Below are 22,224 nucleotides of genomic sequence, written 5' to 3'. Positions count from 1 at the left end.
CTACTTTAGTTTATTTACATCTACAAGTTGAACCCAGGAAAAGCTTGCTCGGAGAGCATCGTTCCAGGCAAAGACAAGAAGAAACCTGTAACATAAACAAACTCAAAACGACGAAAACAAAACCCAGATCCGTTCAAAGTCCTAAACCCATTATTAATTTTGTCAAAACCAAAACCCCTTTTCTTTTTATCTTATGATTCTGTGCTGAAAAGCAAAAAGAAGAGGAAAGGTTCAATCAGAAGTGAATTATGGGCTGTTGTGAATCATCTTTTCAAACAGAAACCCACCCAGAGAAAGACCAGAGTCGGAAACAGCAACAGGAGCCCCGGAATCATAACCAAGCAGGTCCAGGTGCTGGAGCCGACGACCCAGATGTTGCTAATGGAGTCCCTTCTTTCACTGAGTTCTCCTTGGCTGACCTTAAAGCAGCCACCAATAATTTCAGTTCAGATAACATAGTTTCTGAAAGTGGGGAAAAAGCTCCTAACCTTGTTTATAAAGGTCGTTTGCAGAACAGGAAATGGATCGCTGTTAAGAAGTTTACTAAGACGGCTTGGCCTGATTCTAAACAGTTTGTGGTATTATTATTGTCTTTTCTGTTTTTGGATATTTGGTGGGATTATTTGATGTGGGTTTTGTGGATTTGTTTTAGGATGAAGCATGTGGAGTAGGGAAGTTGAGACACAGGAGGTTGGCAAATTTGATAGGGTATTGCTGTGATGGTGATGAAAGGCTGCTTGTTGCTGAGTACATGATTAATGACACACTTGCTAAGCATTTGTTCCATTGTCAGTTTCTCCATTCCCTTTTAACTTCAAGTATCCTTTTTTCATTTGTTCTTGTTCAATTTTTTTGATTTCTTGCTCATCTTTTAATCAGGCTTGATTTTTAGTTCTTGCTAATTGTTTCCAAGAACAATGTCTTATATAACTCGAGCTTAGCCTTTTCCCCCCTTCCAGTTATTCTTGATTCATTGCTCATGCCATAAACAGTTTATCCATGAATTTTTTGTTTTAATTTTTTTTTGCTAATTTATTGAGTTCCTGTAATCCTTATTGAATCATATATAATATATTACAGGATGATTTACTTAGTAAGTTTGATATACAGTTTTGTTTGCTAAATGCTTTTAGGTTGATAATATATCTGGACATTTCTGTTTATCACAGCCTAAATTTGGGTCTTTGTTCACATTATACAGGGGAAAATCAAACCATCGAGTGGGCGATGCGCTTAAGAGTAGCTACCTGCATTGCTGAAGCTTTAGATTATTGTAGTAGTGAGGGCCATCCATTATACCATGATTTAAATGCTTATAGGGTTCTTTTTGATGAGGTATTGGTCTCTTGAATATAACTCTTCTTATTATGTATATGTTTTTTCCCTCTATTCTGGCATTAACTACCAATTAGAGCAGTAGTTGATGTCTTTTTAATGGATTTGTAGGATGGTGATCCACGTCTTTCATGTTTCGGCCTGATGAAAAATAGCAGGGATGGGAAAAGTTATAGCACTAATCTTGCATACACGCCTCCTGAGTATCTAAGAAATGGTAATCTTTTTGCTGTTTGATTTATTTCTGCCAGTTGGTTTTACTGTCATGAAATACTTGTTCATTGTTCTTCTGCCAGTCCAAATTTAAATGGATTTACCTTGTTATTCATATCTGAAATTTGCTTTGATCCTTACTAACGTTGCTCTGCACAATTTGTTTGCTTCACTTCTTGTGTTCCCAATAAAAGACTTTTCTTTGTGTTTCAATCCGATTTTCTTCAGCAAAGTCTGAATAAGCTTTATGAATGATGTTAGGATTGCAACATTAGCAGACTTCTTGTAGTTTCGACAGTTACTGTTGCAACTTCTAGAGATCTTTGTTTCTTTATAGCATGCAAAGGGGAACTCGAGGTAGGCTTTTTGAAAATGGATTCCAGTGTTAATGGGTAATTAGTTGTCTTTCAGTGTTTTCTTTGATAAGTTGAGTTGTTCTGGCTGTAACTATGCAAGTATAAAATCATTTCTGGATATAAGATAAGCTGTTTATCTGTCATTGCATTGTGCTGAGCTGCATGAAAACTGTTTTCTCTTTCCAAATTGCATGATTCTCATTATTGAATTTTGTCAAAATTATGCTTCTTGTAGGGAGAGTCACCCCAGAAAGCGTTATTTACAGTTTTGGCACTGTTCTTCTTGATCTGCTTAGTGGGAAGCACATCCCTCCTAGTCATGTAAGTGGATTTAAGGGGCTTATGTTTTTGGTAGTAGGATCGAAACATATTATGTGTATTTTTCTTTTTTCAATTTCAAACTCTCTGCATCATGGAGTCTGTCATGGTTCCTTGAAATACTTGTAAATGGAAATTAGCTATACAAATCACGAGTTCAAGAGGTTAACAGCTGTGGTGTATTCACTTTTTTTCCTGATTAAACTGCTGCTTATATGATTATATCTTTACCTGTTCTAATGTGAGACAGCATTAACCTCAAAGGTTACAAAAACTTTGGTTTTACTTGCTGCTGTGCATGTTTGCAGGCCCTTGATATGATACGGGGTAAAAACATCATGGTCCTCATGGATTCACATTTAGAGGGAAAATTTTCTACAGAGGAGGCGACCGTGGTTGTTGAACTTGCCTCTCAGTGTTTGCAATATGAGCCCAGGGAACGGCCTAGCGTGAAGAATCTTGTTGCCACACTTGCTCCATTGCAAACCAAACCTGATGTAAGGAACATTGCTGCTTTTATCTATTCAATTCCGTAAGAGTTCATTCTTTCTTCATCGGTGAGCCAAAGATTTTGAACCTGGAGGCTGCATCTATTGCCTTATAGTGAAGAGTTGAAAATGTTGAGAGTTGTATTGGAGTTGTCCAAGATACTTAAAGTTCTTCTGTATCTGTACTTATTTACATGCTTATTGTTACCTCGATCCATCCTCAAGCTAAAAAATGATGTGGAATTAATGACCTTGTGGCTTGGCTTTTTTTTTTTATAGAAGTTGGAGGTCTCATTAAAAACTCCCTTCGTATTCGTCCACATACTAAGAAGTATGTTAACGAACATAGGAAGGAAGAAAAGAGTACCTCATATTTCATTGAATAAAACGCCTCATTACATATGAAAACACGAAATACCCTCAAACGAGGATAAACACCATTACAAAAAACATAATCACCTAAAGTTCTCACCTTGTGGCTTGGCTTTTGAAGACTATAGGAGCATGCTTTTCGTTTTAGATTCTGATTATTGTATCCCTTGGCTATCAGGTTCCATCTTATGTTATGCTTGGAATATCAAAATACGAGGAAGCTCCACCAACCCCACAGCGTCCACTTTCTGCAATGGGTGAGGCCTGTTCACGACTTGACCTTACAGCCATCCATCAGATATTGGTGATGAATCACTACAAGGATGATGAAGGGACGAATGAGGTGATGACTCATTTGAGTGAATCCTTTAAATCCATTTTCTTTTACTCTCATGCTAAGAAGTTCATACAATTGTGGATGGATTGCTTTAGTTATCTTTCCAAGAGTGGACTCAGCAGATGAGAGATATGCTTGAGGCTAGGAAGCGTGGAGACTATGCATTCCGTGATAAAGATTTTAAAACCGCCATTGACTGTTATTCCCAGGTATAATGTCGAAACTTTAACTCGTCAAGAACTATATGTTCTTTGGTTGAGAGTTTGTCCATGATTGTCATCTTGCTTATTTATTGACTTGACCATTCAATAGCTCTAGGGCAATGGGATTGTATAAATGGAATCTTTTGTTTGTTGATTTGCTTGTAATCTATCCCTTTCTTATCTTGTAGTGTTCATACTGCAAACTTTCTCCTCCGGATATATTTGTTGAAAATTTAAAATTTTTGTTTTCCGTGATTCGGTTATGATAGTATCGAGCAGCTATTCTTGACCAGAATGAACTTTAATATGAATTTGAGGTTATATTTTTCAGGTTGAATCTTCAGCATCTGAAAAAATTACTCCTGCTCTAATGAGACAAATGTTAAACCAAATCCAGTACTAAACCTTCTTGAGTTGGGATGGAAGCCTTATGGATACCTTTTCTTTGTGTGCAGTTCATAGATGTCGGAACCATGGTTTCCCCAACTGTTTTTGCTCGACGCAGCCTATGCTATCTATTTAGCGACCAACCGGACGCTGCCCTTGCAGATGCAATGCAGGCACAGATTGTGAATCCAGAGTGGCCGACTGCCTTCTATATGCAATCAGTTGCTCTTGCCAAACTAGACATGCATAAAGACGCCGCAGACATGTTGAACGAGGCTACCGGACTTGAAGAAAAGAAGCAACGAGTCGTGAAGGGATCGTGAGAACAAAATATAGTGTTGTTTGATTCTACATTTCTGTACCATTTTCATGTTGAGGCTGCCGAAGGTTTGTGTAAAAATCCGAGTACGAAATTGGATTTCAAATTGAAATTGTATGAAATAGCAAAGGATGTGCATCTTTTTTTCCCCATTTATGGTGGTGTGTACCTGCCCTTCATGCTAGCAAATTATATGACATGCTTAATAAGGAGGCTCCACCATTTCAGCCATATGTAATGTAACACAAAACAATAGAGTTTCTGAAGCAATTCTGTCTCTTATAAAAGCAATTATCTTTTGCCGGGTGATCACCTTAAATAAATTTGCATTTTATGTTTCTTTCTGAAAAAGAAGGATACTAATAGCGTCATCAAATAGTGTCCGGTGACCAACTCCAAATTTTCAATTTAATCGTTCAATTTCTGTATTCCTTATGTTTTAATCGTTCTTATTGAATTTATTAATATTTTTATATTATGTAGCGTATTTTATTAATATTTTTACCATGCAGGATAATAATAAAAATAAATAAAACCCTAAATCATACATCTATCTAAACCTTAAAATCGTACACATCCTAGACTCAAATCCTAAACCTCAAATTACAACTCTCAACTCGCCCTCACGCCGATAAACGATGGCTCAGCGATGACCTCAGCTACAAATCGCAGCATTGACCAACCGCAAATTACAACCCTACATCCAGTTTCACCATTGACGACCTCAACCCCAAACCACTTCTTCCCTTGCTAAGCCCCCATATGGCCAAACGACTCATCAAAGACCGTCACACCAAGTCACCAAGGTCGATGGTCATTGTCATATGTGTCGTTGTCACCTCCTAACCCGTTGGTTATGAACTCTCTGTCGTCGTTGACTCTCCTTTGACTTGTCACGGGGATTTGAGCATACGAGGTTTAGAGAACAAGAAGTCATCAGGCGAACGAGTGGGTGATTGTGGGCCATTGATGAGTGGGTGAGGCCGGTGAGAGCGAGGTCGGTGAGATTGAGAGGGTTTTGTTATTTAGAGTTTTGAGTTTGATTTTAGTGTTTTAATGGGTATGATTGGGTGAATTAGGGATTTAAATTGGTCTGAATTATGGTTTATGATTTGGGTAGGAAAGAATTTTATTATTTAAAGCATATTTGACATTAAATATTAGTAAAATAAATAATTTCATAATAAAAATAATATTAAAATAATTAAAGTGATTACAACAGGAATAATTTAAAAGTTTGATAACTAAATTGAGAAGATAGTTAAATGATAAACGGTATAGGTTACCCAAATTTTTTTTTTCAGATTCCGAGTCCTGTTGTAGTGGCATTCCTGAGCTTCTGTGTCCATGCTAACTGCTAAGAAGCATTTGCTTCCAAAATTTCTTTAATAATGTGTCAATTAATCGGTGAGGTTTCTTCGTTGTTTATTTTCAGATTTCAGATTTGCACGACCGGCATTGCAGTCCTGTCTCGCCTACCGACGTACATGCAATATGGTCGCTTTTTCTCGCCTGCAATCCTGTATGTACCCGTAGTTATCTTCTTCAATTAACAATTTATTGAAAGATCAGTACAAACATCACTGGAATCTTGTACAACATATGTTCAGTTCCACATGGAAAGAGGCAAGGGGCACAGTGCCAGTCGTGCACAATAATTAATGCTTCATTTCTGTAAAACAAATGTTTATATAAATAAATTTCTTACAGATTTTTTGGGGTGGGGTGGGGGACATTGAGCAAACATGCAGCGAAACTATCGAGATTCGGATGAGGATTACGTTAGGAGTCATGGAGGTTGCAGATGAGATTCCTTTTGTCTCCCCTATTGCCAAAATATATGATCAGAGCCAGAGGGTTGAAGGGGAAGGTGCATTGAGTTTATCGAATTGTACATATAAGACTTTAGCCTTCTGCTCTAAGACAAAAAAGATGGCTTCTTCACCTTTGAACCAAAAATCCAATTTTCATGCTCGTTCAAACAGTTTGCCTTCTAGGCCTCATCCACTTGTTGCTCAAATAAATGAGCATCTGTGTAGGCTAAAGTCCAACAAATCCGCGTCTTCATCATCTCTGTCAATGGCCCGAAATCTAAGTTGCCTTACAGACCTGTATAAGTTGGTTGATAATTTGCTTCAACTTCCCATCACACAAAAATCATTAGCCCAACGATGCAATGATGAACAGGTTAACAAGTTGTTGAATGGGTCTCTCAAGCTCTTGGATGTGTGCGGTGAGGCCAAGGGTGCTTTATTGCAGGCCAAGGAAGATACTAAACAACTTCAGTCGATTTTGAGAAGAAGAAGAGGCGATGAAGCTGGTTTCACAAATGAAGCTAAGCAATATTTGGCTTCAAGGAAGAAAGCAAAGAAGTTGATAAACAAGTCTCTGAAAGCTTGTAAATTTAGCTTTGCTCAGTTAGAAAACGACGGTGAAGCCACTTTTAGCATGCTGAGAGAGTTAGGAGGAGTAACCTTCACGGTGTTTGAATCTCTCTTTTCTTATATCTGTGGGACAAAGATGGAATCAAAATCTACCAATTGGTCTTTGGTGTCCAAGTTGATGAGCTCCAAACATGTAACATGCGAGGGAGAAGCAATGTATACCAACGAATTCGAGAAATTGGATGCAGTTTTGTGCGCTCTCATTGGTAACAAGACCAGGAAATCTGGTAAAATGAGCATTGACGATGCACAACTTGAATTGCAGAAATTGGAGTCAAGCATCCAAGGTCTTGAAGATGCAGTGGAGTGTTTGCTGAGGCTCTTGATCAAAACTAGAGTTTCTGTTCTCAACATCCTTAGCCATTAGACTGAAGAAAATGATATCAGATACCATCAGAGGAAAAGAATAAGTTCACAATTTTTCTGTACATCATCTTATATAGTTAAAAAATACATGTATACATGATCTGATCATAAATGGATACAATTTTGATGAACAAATCTACATCTTTTTTTATCATATACATTTGTTGTTTATTCTCTGCCCTGTATAGTAATGTATTGATGGCATGAGTGGGGCAACAAGCCTGGTACCTTGTTTCTTTTTGGCCTGAACAATATAAAAAAAATTGTGTAATAATCTCACAGATACAATTTCTTTGAAATCATCAACCTTGAAATGTTAAAATCCAAACCAGGACTGTTTGAGGACTCTATGAGAGTTGAAGATGGAGATTACTCATGTTTCATGGAAATCTTCAACCTTACCGTTTTTCTTCCACTACGTGTACATTAATTTGTTTCTTACACCCAAAAAAACTCACCAAGGCAATCTAGTAAGTATATGAAAAAATCACATTTAACAAGAAAATAAACCTAAATATGATTGAACAGAAATGAAAGCATAGCCACACGTCTGAAAGTTGAAACATATCTCGGCCAAGATATTCACGCGAGGGGCACGGCGACCTTACTTCATTTTGGGAGACAGGCTAGCTGGCTTTCAAGGTACTAAGTCAACCCCACTCGTGCCTTATAATCATGTTAAGGCCAGGGCAAGAAATAGGTTAGCGAGTTGTTCGATGGATCTCTAAGGCCTAACCACCATGAAGGCCGAAAGACTTTTGCATGAACTTCAATAAAGTATTCGTAGAAAACTGATGAGGGTGAAACGGGGTTGCATTATTCATTTGAAACTGACAGAAAAAATAAACATTATTCACATGTTTAATTTAAACTTTTCTATAGAATCATGCATGCTTTTGTTCTACTAAAAAATTGTTTTTGCTGTATTTCTTAGCACCATCGTGTGCATTAGTATATTATTATTGTATTAGTATATCATGTTATTTAAGATGAGTTTTTTGTATTTGTTAAAGGATAATGAGTTGTTTTGACGGTCGAGAGGAGACAAAAAATGAACATTTTGCTTGAAAATTGTGTAGATCCAAATCAAATTCATGTTACATTTAATTTATATTTAAATAGGATAAGATTCCTCATGTCTCCCGTCAACCACCGATATATATTCAGCAGATGATAATGGGAAAACAGAAAATAGCTAGACTGAGTTGAAACACACAATTTCAAGGCCTTATTTCTTCTCTAAAACAAAGAAAATGGCTGCCTCTCCTTTGAATGCCCAGCCTTCTTTCCATGCTCGCTCAAACAGCTTGCCTTCAAGGCAACACCCCATCGCTTCACAAATCGATGAAAATCTGAACCGATTGAGGGAATCTCAAACTGCCTCTACATCCTCATCAATAGCAGATAAACTGAATTGTCTTCAGGATTTGTATGACTCTGTCGATATGTTTCTTCAGTTGCCTCTCACTCAACAAGATCTAGCTCAAGAGTAGCAAAGGAAATTGGTTGAACAACTATTGGATGGATCTCTCATGCTCCTGGATGTATGCGGAACTGCTAAAGATGCCTTGCTGCTAACAAAGGAAGGCACACAAGAACTTCAATCGATTTTGCGCCGAAGACGAGGAACCGAATGCATTGCAAATGAGGTTAGAAAATACTTCACCTCCAGGAAGGCAGCGAGAAAGGCAATCTTCAAGGCCTTAAAGAACTTGAAGCATATGGAGAATAAACTTACCTCCTCTTCCTTCAGCAAAGATGGTGAGACCGGAGCCGTGATTAGCACCTTAAAACAAGTAGAAACAGTAACCGTCAGCGTCCTAGAATCCTTGTTGTCCTTTATTTCAGGACCAGAGGCTGAATTGATATCAAGCCGGTGGTCAATAGTTTCAAAGTTAATGCACCAGAAGGCAGAAAAGAGTTACGTGTGAGGAAGAAGAACAAAAAACAAATGAAATTGCAAATGCTGAAGCTGCACTGCACTCCTTCGTTAAATCTGGAAACACGATGCATGTCGAGAATGTGCAAAATGAGCTCCAAAACTCAGAGATGTGCATCCAAGATCTAGAGGAAGGTCTTGAAAGCTTCTTCAGGCGTTTGATCAAAGCTAGAGTCACTGTTCTCAACATCCTCAACTGTTGAAATCTTGGCATTGTAAATGTACAAAAATATAGCTTACATGTATAAAATTGTAAAAAAATTATACTTTCTTCTTTCAACAAATTTTCTCTTTTATCTTATCTTTCCAGAATGGTTACAAATGCAACTTCAGCCATTTAGGTTGTCTATATTCTTGTTGTCCCGTTGAAGATATTGAAGCACTTTGTCACGTTCTAACTATTTGATGACTTTGACAATCATTGGTAGATAGAAATCTCACACGCTTTAAGCAAATAAAAGATTCTTATGTCATAGTCTGTTTAGCATAGCTGTTACAGTTTCTTCCTAACCATCTCGGGCCCGATAAAAAAGAATTTGGGTCACACAACTCTAACTTCCTACAATTCTGAAAACAAGTAATGAAGTTTGAAGCATTTAGGATTCCTTTTGTCTCAAGACTAAAGACTAAGAAATCATCACTTTACAAAACTTTAATGTCATTCACATGGAAGCATGCACTATGCAGATAACAGGCTGACATTTAAATTTCACATGCGTTTAACGAAAATTCTGATGACTCTCTCTACATTGTGCTTACAGCTTAATAATCCTCTGAATTGATCTTTAAACTCCATCCATTCTTCTATAAGTTGGCAAGATGTGTTGAAGTTGAGCTTGCGGATCTTGCCTGCTTCCTGCACGACAAGAAATTCAGGATATCATTCATGAACTTGATAAATTCAACCTTTTTAATTTCATACACATGTTCATGTACATGCTAATGAAAATTGATTAAATAATAATTACATAAATTAGTTTCAGGTGCAGGTCCCTTTTCTCTAAATATTTGAGGCTGCACATGATAAAACTACCCACTGTGTGTGGAAGCAATATTTAAACCACTCGTGGATAGCTCATTATAGAGTATAGTCTTATTTCTGGAATCAAGATATATCACGAGATTACATATTAAAAGAATCATGTTATGAGTTGTAGAACTGGTTAGGAGGGAGACATTGCAATTTGAAAGGGTGAAATTTTTCGTGTCTTGTCATTCACGGAATATATATGTTGGGTAGGATGATGGAAAGAAGGTGATTTCCAGATTGAATCAAGATCATAAGTTCTAAGTCTCTTTTCAGGAGAGATAATGGCTTCCGTTCCTTCAAGCATCCAAACCGGTTAACACACTCATTCTAATCCCTCAAGATCACACCCTCTTACTTCAGAGGTTGATGAGCAGTTGAGTAGATTGGTATCATCTCAGTCGGCATCTATACCATTGTCATTTAACCAAAAACTCGGTAGACTTCAAGATTTACATGAGTGCACTGAGAAATTGCTTCAACTGCCCCTCACTTGACAAATCATATCCCAAGAACACCAGAGGGAAAATGTCTATGCTTAGGCCTTTGGATGTGTGCATCACTGCCAAAGATGCCCTACTCCAAGTAAAGGAATGCACACTAGAAATTCAATCCGTCTTCGCAGAAAGAGAGGTGCTACAAACAGCTTTGCTAATGAGGTTAGAAAATACTTGACCTGTAAGAAGGCATCTTAAAAGGAAATCTTGAAGGCCCTAAAGAGTTTGAAGCATAATGATAATAAACAAAGCACTGTTATGAATGAGACTGATTCTATGGTTAGCCACTCAAGGGAGGCTCAAGCAGTCATCTTGGATTGCTGATAAGAAGTGTTTGAGATTCCTTTTGTCTCTATGAACTGATATAATATTCATTATAGAAAATTGATTGATGGCTTTCAACAAGATAAGGACATAGCGGACCTAGTTAAAACTAAAAGAAAAAGGAGAAAATAAGTCTCCAGAACGAACCCTTGACTAGACACGGATCCCTGAATTATCATCTTCAATGTCAAGATTCCTATTGTCTCAATCCAGAACAATTTATTAAACACTAACAGAAAATCAATTGTCATTCACATGGTTGATTCGGATCATACACGAGTTGCATTATAGAAAATTGTTTTAGCTGTATTTTAGTTAGGGGACAACTGAAGCTTCAAAAATTGTGCTATCTTCTTCCCATCATTAAAAAATAAAATTTTGCAGCAAACACATGCTTTCCTGCTAAAACTGTAGTATACAAGTCAAGTATGCCTATCTTGTCTCCCTTTTGGCAAAATAATTCAAAAGTAATACGATAAACTGCATACAAGTTGAATGCAATTATTCATTATTATAGAGGAAGAATACAAGAGGAACAATGATTGAAAAAGTAGGAAATGGTCATTGCCTGTACAATAATTTTGGTTTTATTTGCTGAAGGGTAATGAGTTGGTTCGATGGTGGAGAGGAGACAAAACATGATTTTTTTTCACGATAATCGTGTAGATCCAAATCAAGTCCAAGTTACATGTACTTGTTTTTTTTTAATAGAATGAGATTCCGCATGTCTCCTCTCAACCTGTGATATATATCCAGCGGATGATAACTGGAAGCAAATAGCTAGACTGAGTTGAAACACGCAATTTCAAGGCCTTCTTTCTTCTCTAAAACAAAGAAAATGGCTGCCTCTCCTTTGAATGTCCAGCCTTCTTTCCATGCTCGCTCAAACAGCTTGCCTTCAAGGCAACACCCCATCGCTTCACAAATCGATGAAAATCTGAACCGATTGAGGGAATCTCAAACTGCCTCTACATCCTCATCAATAGCAGATAAACTGAATTGTCTTCAGGATTTGTATGACTCTGTCGATATGTTGCTTCAATTGCCCCACACTCAACAAGCTTTAGCTCAAGAGCAGCAAAGGAAATTGGTTGATGAACTTTTGGATGGATCTCTCTTGCTTCTGGATGTATGCGGAACCGCTAACGATGCCTTGCTTCTAACAAAGGAAGGGACACAAGAACTTCAATCGATTTTGCGCCGAAGACAAGGAACCCAATGCCTTGGAAATGAGGTTAGGAAATACTTCACCTCCAGGAAGGCAGCAAGAAAGGCAATCTGCAAGGCCTTAAAGAACTTGAAGCATGTGGAGAATAAACTTACCTCCTCTTCCTTCAGAAAAGATGGTGAAACCGTAGCCGTTATTAGCACCTTAAAACAAGTAGAAGCAGTAACCATCAGCGTCCTTGAATCCTTGTTGTCCTTTATATCAGGACCAGAGGCTGAATTGAAATCAAGCCGGTGGTCAATAGTTTCAAAGTTAATTCACAAGAAAAGAGTAATGTGTGAGGAAGAAGAACAAAAAACAAATGAAATTGCAAATGCTGAAGCTGCATTGCGCTCCTTCGTTAAATCTGGAAACACGAAGCATATCGAGAATCTGCAAAATGAGCTCCGAAACTCAGAGACGTGCATCCCAGATGTTGAGGAAGGTCTTGAAAGCTTCTTCAGGTGTTTGATCAAAGCTAGAGTCACTGTTCTCAACATCCTCAACTGTTGAAATTTTGGCAATGTAATTGTAAATAACTTACACGTATACAATTGTTAAAATAAAAATTATACAGCCTTCTTTCCTCAAAATCTGATCTCTTATCTTATCTCTACAGAATGATTGCAATGCAACCTAAGTAAAGCAAAATTACTTCCAACATTCTCACTGTAACATGCTTTACAGTTAGTTTTACGAAATGTTACCCATCATAAGTTACATACAAGTTGAATTATAGAGAATCATTATTAGATTTGGTATCATGGGAGATATTTAGTCATTTGTTTTTATGATTATCTTTCCTGTCAGGATTCCTGTTGTCCCGATGAAGATATTGAAAAAAATTGATTATTTTGGACAATCACATGGTAGTCACTTCAGCTTAACATTGTACAAGAGATCAAATGAAGCTTTGAAAACGTTGGTAATCCTCTTAGGCTAATCAGCTTATAAACAGTATCAACGTCTACATTAAGAATTGATTAGTGATTTAGGCAGCAGAAGTTTAGGATTTTGGCGACAGATGGGCTACTTAGCTGTGTCCAGTCAGTTACCACTTGGGGTTGTTAAAGTTGTAGCAGGTTTTCCTTTACTAATGGTAATTGCAGAGTTGGCACTGGTAATCCTTTATTGCATTGATATGAAGAGAAAAAATGAGTGAAGGCGGCTCGTCTACCCTCACCATTTTATCGATCTCATATAATATAATCCACATGCAAGGAGACGGTATTTTTCAATGTAGACTTGGCACCATATAAATAATTCATATGCAAGAAGTTAAGACGATTCAACAGCCGGCACCCCATATGCGAATCCTTTTTTTTTTCATGTTAGCTGGTAAAAATAAGATGAGAAAGAAAAATTTGACACCGTAAATTCAAATTAAAGGGCAAATTTAGGGATCTGTATGGGTTGGATTTTCGGCCGACCCGACCCGATAAAAAAAAGACCATTTGCACATGAAACTTGACTCAAATCGGATTTAGAGTGATTTCACTCAACTCGAAACCCAACTCACCTTTTGGGATTAAAATTGCACCCGATCCGACATACACACACATATATATATATATATATTAATTTTATTTGATAAAATATGGATCTAATTGAAAAAGTATATAAATAGAGAAGTGTTATTGTATTTATCTCTAAATATATAATGTATAACTATATTATTTTCTCAACTCAAGTTGAGTATTTTTCCCTCCTAAACTTGAGTATATATATATTAATTTTATTTGATAAAATATGGATCTAATTGAAAAAGTATATAAATAGAGAAGTATTATTGTACTTATCTCTAAATATATAATGTATAATTATATTATTTTCTCAGGTCAAGTCGAGTATTTTTCCCTCCTAAACTTGAGTCTAACTCGACCCGAACTCAATTTTTTTAAAAGAAAAACCTAACATGGCAAAGTTGAATCAGATTAAAACTAGTCAAGTACGAGTCTCGTGCCCTTCTCTAGACATATTATCATATAAAAGTCTTGGTCATATTATATTAAATTTACAAAATGGTATCTGAACTATAGGGTGTTGCTTTGTTGAATTCTCCAATTATTAAAAGTTATAAAATGATCACCCTACTATGTTCCAAATTCATCATTTTCCGTTAATAGAATTGGTGGCCGTATGAGATGGACGTTGACATGTTGATTGGATATAATAAATCATATTTTAATTATGTCTATTGTTACTAACGTTGCTTTCAAACACTAGCTCGACGACATAATATTTCAAACACTAGCTCAATTAGATCCACAAAATACAACTCAAATGGTTCTCAAACCATATTTTATCATATCACAGTCACCAGATTAACGTTTAGCTCAGACGACTGCCAATTTTTTAACAAAAAAGGAAAAGTTTGGAACATATGAATAGTCGGATGACCATTTTATAAATTTTGATAATATGGGGATATAACAAAACAATGCCCTATAACCATATGATTATTTTATAACTTTTAATAGTCAGAAAACTCAACAAAACAACACTCTATAATCAAGGGTCATTTATGTACTTACCCTAAATTTAAAGTGCAAATCTATAATATGTGTTTTTTATAAAACAAAACCGAAAGCTGAACAAATACTATCAAGTCAAGGATAGTGTTCAATTGTTTCGAATATATTTTTTCTTTTAAATAAACCATTAATTTTATTTAAAATATAAAATATCTTAAATTACAATAAAGATTTACGATCATAATCGTAAATTAAGTGCATAATTAGAGCAATTTCTTATAATCATTTAAACAAAACTAACAACTTAAGGTCACATAAGGATCGTACAAGGAAATGTTAAAATTTAACTAAGAAAAGTCGAACAAAGATAGTTACAAACAGATCTGATCGCATTGACAAGCGAACTACAAAAGGGGTTGAAGTTACTAAAAGATCACAAACGAACTGCAAATTAGACTCGGGGACGTAAAAAGCTATCAACGAACACATAACGGGTATTCAAATCCAATATGATGGTACAAAGCATATAAGATCAACAATATAACATATAAGCGCCATCTTAATCAGTCGTAGTGATTTCAAATCAACCCTTAGAAAAAATTAAGTGAAAACAACGACCAAATAACCGAAAAACGTGTAACACCCTCAGACCCGTGCCCGACCCAAATACGAGTCTAAGGTGTCACATTGACTTTTCAAACTTTGACTCTTGACAAAATTCAAAGAAAATTTAAAACTTTCATTAAAGTAAAAGCGGTTTATTTACATAAATTTACCACAGTAACCAAAATCGATCAGGACATATTTAACTCAATCAATTAGTGCATGCCAACAATATTCAAAATAACCAAACACATTTAAATCATCTATTTTCTGATATGAAATTTTGTAAGGGAGATGCTGACATGTTTTGCTCTTCTTCGCTTCTGTAACCTACGTGTGAAACAATCACACGCTAAGTCTATGACTTAGTGAGACATAAACAAACCGACTATAGCATATCATAACTAATTCCTATTATGCACATTTCATATAATCATGATAAACCATAAAATGCATCCAAACATATATATATATATATATATTGTTTCACAAAGAAATACTCATATCATCATATAATACTGGTAACATATTTCCTAACACAAAACATATAAAGCGTATGTAATAAATTTCTCATTATCTCTTTAATAGTCTTATTTTCTTTTTTATCTTTTAGTCATATGTTCTTGTACCTATTCGTCTTAACCAAGCTATATACACATCACCATCATATCACATATATCATTTCACCATAAAGATTACAAACAAAACACATAATATCATACAAGGTTCTTTTATATCTTCTTCTTTATTAGCCCATGTACACATGTGAGAACTATAGATATGTGAGTCTATAGAGGTTGTGCACTAATGCTGTCACCACAGCTCGTATAAATGCATCGAAGTGCCACGTAGAATTGCACCTAAGTGCCGCGTAGAAATGCACCAAAGTGCCATATAAGATGTCCCTAAGGACCACGTAGAAAATTCCTTTAGATCCATTTACATATTCCAAGGACCAAATATGTGTCTCAAAAGACCTCATAGATGTTCCAAAGGATACATATATGTCCCGAAGGACCGCGTAGACTCTCGACTCTTGGCATGCCAACTATATCCCTAGCTCTTGGCATGTCAACTATATCCCTAGCTCTCATGACACATATCATAGGCATTATCTTTTATATCCTTTTTCATATTCATGTAAACATATCACATATTCATATAAACTCGTAGCTTCATTCACATATACATTTAATCACGTAGTTCATGTAAATTCTCATATCATTTCGTATTCATGTATCACATAGTATATAACACTTCTCCTGTGTTCCTATAAACATGTCATATCCTATGACTTATATCTTTTCGTATAATTTATGCTTTAATCTCTTATATTCACCTGATTCAATATCATTTAACTTGTTTTACTTTCTCATATCACATATACTTTCTCTTTCATATATCTAATGTCCTGTATCATATCTTGTAATCGTGTAAACATGTCTCTTTAATGTAATTTACAAAATAATGCCCTATATTTATATCATATAATGATTTAACCTAAGTCATCCTTTATAAAGTTTATAATACATGTTCAAATAGTCTCATTCTATCCTATAAATAATTTCTACTTATCTTATCTCATTTCCCCTTTCACTTACATAATTCATCTATATATACTAATTTAATCTATTTAATTAGTTTAATTTCCCATTACTTCATACATATACTCTTTCATAAAGCTTTGTAGCTCTTCACTTTATAATTCATAAACCATAGTTTCCTTTAACTATATAAATCTTCCCTATATAACTTATGTATCCTTATTTATGCATATGCCCTCGAATTTATACTATCCTCATAGAGTCTTCTAACCTTTCTCGTATAATCACATGTACATATAATATGACTTATACTTGATTATCTTATGCTCACTCGTTCATGTCATTCTTTATCTCTATCATATAATTTATTTCATGTTCTTCCATTATTACATTTTAGTGTTTTACACAAATCCTATAGCATATACAAAGAACATCAATATCTTTAGTTATGCATACATACAATTAATGTAAAATATATAATCACATATAACACATATAATAATAACAACCACATAATCTTATTCATGACTTCATGCATATTATTCTAGGAAATAGACTCATCGCAAGTCCTATTTTCATTAAACAATACATGTCACTATTATGCACTCACCTGGCCTCGCTAGTCAATTCCAATCTCTTATCTTTCCCCTTGATCGATCTTACTTGTCAATGATTCCGGAACTTGATTAGGCTCTGAATCTACATAATTATACATTTTAAGTCAATTATCAGATACCTACACCTTGTAATCTGATACTAACAACTTAAACGAACTTAATAAACTAATATTCACTTTTTTCCTTCAGCAGTGTATCGATGCACTATAGGTGCATTGGTACCCAAAATAGCTTCGAACTATTGATGCAATGATGCACCCCTTACTGCATCGATGCACCTTCAAAATTTGTCTTGGTGCATCGGTGCACACTCATAGTGCATTGATACATTACTGGCATTTGATGTTTCTTCTTTAAAGAGTGCATCGGTACACTTTGAATGTGTACCGATACACCTTGCCCAGAAATTACTCTTTAGGCACAATAATTCACTCTTTCATCTTCAAAACTTCATGGTTCATCCTCTTTTATAATCCTAACTTATATATACATGCTTAAATTCATTTTTATTCATTTATCTTGTCTTTAACCTTAATATCCTCTCCTCTTGATTAACTTCAAGAATCATACCAAATTTTCAACATGTTTTAAAATTCATTCTATCACTTCACATCTCTTAATTCAACCCTTGACAAGTCAAATTCAACTTCAAAATCTATTAACTCATTACATTTCAAAAATTCACTTAAAAACTCATTTTTCTTAATTTATCATAACTTGTTAATCTTTGAGTTTTAAGCCACCTAAAGCTTTTCTTAATCTTTCTTAATATCCCAAGAATCAAAACAAGCTTTAAAACGAAAGAATTAACCAACTGAAGACCCACTTACCTTATACCAGGCTTCACGGTAGAGAGGAGGAAGAAGAAGACTGAAGAATGCTCTAGAGAAATTATCTCCTTCCCACGTGCTTATTACCTTTTATAAAGGGAAATAAAAATATTTCCTGGAAAATGACCATAATACCCTTATTACTTTCAAACTTTGTTATTAAATCCAACATAAATACTTTTCATTTAAATCCCTAAACTTTCAATCTTTTATGAGATTGGTCACTAAATTACCAAAAATTCTATTTTGGTCATTGACCCGACTTTTGGGATGTTACAAAACGTGTCAAAAGGTAAAAAAAAAATGTACCATAAGGCAGATGAAAACGTGTCATACCGATAGACTTATTGGAAAAAAATAAAGATATTATCTGATAAAATAAAAGGATAATAAAAAATATTAGCAGTCGACAACCAACATTAAAATTAGCGTTACCGTTGATTAACAAAGAAAAAAAAAGAAACGATTTACTAATATAAGAAAACTAGTAGGAAAGACTAAACATAACAATATCATATTCTACCTAATAAATCAATTGTTTCGAATATTACAATATATATATATATATATCACAAAATTATGTATATCTAATTTATAAACGTATTAATAAAAAATTATAAATGTATAATTAATATCATATTTAATATGACATAAATATTAGTTAGACTAACATGATATAATAAATAAATCATAGTATAATTTAATTATGAATAACAATAATTTATATTATTGATTGTATTAAATAAAATAAATAAGAAACTCTGATTCATAAATCGTAAAATAAGAATCACTTCCTGTGTTATTAGAAAATAATACTTATATTTTTTTTATTCTTATTTGTCTTATTCTTTTATAGCTATTAAAATAAATATATTAAATCTATTAATTATTTTTTAGAGATAACTATCATTTCCCTTATTTTGTATAACTTAAAACATAAAAAAAAATTATCTTTTAAAATTATATATTTAGTTAATATAGGACTAAAAAAATTGGGACGAAGGGAGTCATTTATAAAAGATAAATTAACTTGAAGAAATTTCATTCTCCTTCCATATTGTACAATGTTTGCTTTAACAATTTTGAAATGATCCAATCTAACGAATCAGATTGAAGTTGCTAATCATACTATACTTGTTTAATTATGAATTATCCTATGTGTAATAATTTACAAGAAATTTTATAGAATAAAGTGATATAGGTGATAAAGAAATTGTTGTTGTTTTTTTTTTAAGTTTTATGTTCGAGTACCATGAATGTTAAGAATACAAGCATTCAATATTAAATGGTTGAGAGTCATCTTTGAACATGTGTTATCTTATACTTACCTCAAACTAATCAAAAGTATAAAATAAAAAAAAGGGAAAAGTCTTCTTATTTATAAAGCAATCTTCCAATAATAAATATAAAGACAATTAGAGGTGAGTATTCGATCGAATCGATTCGATTTTAAAAAATTAAGTTAGTCTTCTTATTATATTATACATATATATAATAATTTAAAAAAATCATATTTTAATAGTACGAGGTTATTATAAAATTGGATATGTTAATCATGTAAAAATATTAGATATGTTAATATTTTTTTTTAGTTATTAACAATACATACTACATATTGAATTGTTCAAATCTAAGATATCAAATAAAAACAACATTTATTTACTGATACCATTCCATCGATTTAAAAAGAAATTATATTTTAATATAATTAATGTCGCGTCATACATATTAAATATAAATTAAGTGCAAGGTGTTCTGTTCGTTTGCTAAATTTGGAATAAAATATTTGGTAGAGTATTGGTTGATTTATTTACAAGGTGACGATGATATTTGTTAAGTGCAAGGCAGCACTGTAATGGCCTAATTTTAGAATCTATTGGCTATGAATTTAACACAGATTGATTTATTTATTTTTCAGTGTTTTAAACTCGATAATAATAAAATTAGATACGAATAATTTAAGACGTTAAAGAAAATACATTATAACTTATGTGTGGACGAATATAGAATTTTATATTAGAAAAAAATATAAAAATTTTAAGTATGAGATAAATTTATAAAATTTTAGAATGAAAAAAATAAATCTATAATAAAAATATATATAATTTTTTTAAAATATATGAAAATTTAAGTAAGAGATTATATTTGCCCACCCCTGGTCGATCCTGATCTTGCGGCCAAAAGTAGCCCGTGACTCTAGGTGCATGCATGGTTGGCAACATTGCCAAAATATCTTCAGGACTGAGCTTTGTTGGTACGCGGGAAATACGCCCTAACACTAACACCTATCACCTATGAAGCTAGTTAATTCGATGTCTTATGTAGGGTAAACATGACATATAAAAATGTATTCAATAAATATTTACCTATAAAATGATAAAAAAATATATTTTTTTTAATTTTTTATAATTCGATTATTTTATGATATTAATTTAATAAATAATAAATAATAATTTAACTAAATTAAAGAAAATTGAATCAATATTGATTTATTTAAAATTTGAAAAATATAATATATTTTAAAATTTGAGTCTCAACCTATAATTTTCATTTTATCTTTCCAATTCTTTTTAGAAAAGAATCAATGTAGAAAACCATTGTTGGTTTGTCACGCACAGAAAGCCAAGCGACGGTATTAATTAATGTCCCCATGTAAGAATTTATGTGCAAGAAGTTAACATGATTCATTAGCCGCCCTCTTGCCTATTCTTAATTTCCAACTTTTAGTTGGCAAAGATAAGATGAGAAACTAAATCTGACATTGCAATTTGAAAAGTCAAGTATAATAATCCATCGTCACCTCACTCCCACTACTCCCACTATATATGTACATCCTTCCAACCAAACCTGCTTCATCCCACATCCACAAAACCAAATTCAGAATGAGGTTTCTCCATGCCTTCTGTGTTTGCCTTTTGTTCTAGTCCTACGTAGTCATAGGTTCGGTCGAGCAGTGCGGGAGGCAAGCAGGTGGTGCTCTTTGCCCCGGTGGCCTATGTTGTAGCCAATTCGGTTGGTGCGGCAACACCGATTCCTACTGCAAAGATGGCTGCCAAAGTCAGTGCAAAGTTGGCCCAAACCCTCCCGGTGGACTAACCAGTCTTATATCTAGAGATTTGTTCAATCGCATGCTTTTGCATAGAAACGATGGGGCCTGTCCTGCCCGTAACTTCTATACCTACGATGCTTTCATTTCTGCCGCTAGATCTTACCCTGCCTTCGCCTCAAACGGTAACCAAGATACTCGCAAGAGGGAAATAGCTGCTTTCTTGGCCCAAACTTCCCATGAAACTACTGGTAATTAGTCCCATCTCGAAAGTTGATTACTCGACGTTGATCGTACTTTCGATGAGTTTAAATCGATTTATCGATGTTACAGGTTGGTGGCCGACTGCACCGGATGGTCCCTATTCATGGGGATACTGCTACAATAGGGAACAGAACCCACCTTCAAGTTACTGCCAACCGAATCCAACCTACCCTTGTGCCTCTGGTAGACAATATTTTGGCCGAGGTCCCATGCAACTTTCTTGGTTCGTTTCTTCTCTATATATTTATGGTGATATGTTGACATTGACACATTGTTGTAATGACTGATCAACTTCTGTGTTTCAGGAACTACAACTATGGGCAGTGTGGTAGGGCCATACGGGTGGACTTGTTAAAAAACCCTGACCTACTAGCAACTGATGCTACAATTTCCTTTAAATCAGCGTTTTGGTTTTGGATGACCGCACAACCGCCGAAGCCTTCTTGCCACAATGTGATCGTGGGAGCGTGGTCACCCTCCGGTAGCGATCAGGCAGCAGGTCGGGTTCCAGGGTACGGTGTGATCACGAATATTATCAATGGAGGGCTTGAATGCGGTAGGGGTCGGAATGCACAAGTGGAGGACCGGATCGGTTTCTATAAAAGGTACTGTGACGTACTCGGAGTTAGCTATGGCAACAATCTCGACTGCTACAACCAAAGGCCTTTCGGGAATGGCGTGGTCGTGGACTCGATGTAGCTTTTGTCTCAAACT

General features: G+C 34.8%; 4 protein-coding genes and 1 pseudogene across 5 annotated transcripts; all 5 read left to right on the top strand.

The window, feature by feature from the left end:
- Positions 1-4,484, top strand: LOC120134701 (serine/threonine-protein kinase BSK1-like). 2 transcript variants are annotated; one of them, XM_039151141.1, is made up of 9 exons: positions 1-578; positions 653-788; positions 1,202-1,335; positions 1,447-1,552; positions 2,140-2,225; positions 2,531-2,719; positions 3,261-3,425; positions 3,515-3,628; positions 4,078-4,484. In XM_039151141.1, the coding sequence occupies exons 1-9, from the start codon at positions 249-251 to the stop codon at positions 4,330-4,332; spliced, it is 1,515 nt and encodes a 504-aa protein (XP_039007072.1). In that variant the 5' UTR covers positions 1-248; the 3' UTR covers positions 4,333-4,484. The 2 variants fall into 2 exon arrangements, with proteins under 2 accessions (XP_039007072.1, XP_039007073.1); XM_039151142.1 differs by lacking the exon at positions 4,078-4,484 and adding an exon at positions 3,954-4,040 and having other exon boundaries at positions 4-578.
- Positions 4,485-6,119: 1,635 nt separating this feature from the next.
- LOC120134242 lies at positions 6,120-7,139 on the top strand. The gene has a single exon (XM_039150711.1). It carries the CDS (start codon positions 6,120-6,122, stop codon positions 7,137-7,139), a length of 1,020 nt encoding a protein of 339 aa, XP_039006642.1.
- Positions 7,140-8,670: 1,531 nt separating this feature from the next.
- Positions 8,671-9,069, top strand: LOC120134241. Its single transcript, XM_039150710.1, has one exon. The coding sequence runs from the start codon at positions 8,671-8,673 to the stop codon at positions 9,067-9,069; it is 399 nt and encodes a 132-aa protein (XP_039006641.1).
- A 2,694-nt stretch (positions 9,070-11,763) lies between these two features.
- LOC120134239 lies at positions 11,764-12,645 on the top strand. The gene has a single exon (XM_039150709.1). The coding sequence runs from the start codon at positions 11,764-11,766 to the stop codon at positions 12,643-12,645; it is 882 nt and encodes a 293-aa protein (XP_039006640.1).
- An 8,437-nt stretch (positions 12,646-21,082) lies between these two features.
- LOC120134752 lies at positions 21,083-22,224 on the top strand (annotated as a pseudogene).

The sequence above is a fragment of the Hibiscus syriacus genome, unplaced genomic scaffold (assembly GCF_006381635.1).
Source record: "Hibiscus syriacus cultivar Baekdansim isolate YM2019G1 unplaced genomic scaffold, ASM638163v2 tig00110597_pilon, whole genome shotgun sequence".
In the NCBI taxonomy this organism is placed as follows: domain Eukaryota; kingdom Viridiplantae; phylum Streptophyta; class Magnoliopsida; order Malvales; family Malvaceae; genus Hibiscus; species Hibiscus syriacus.
This window is presented reverse-complemented; position numbering and strand designations above follow the sequence as displayed.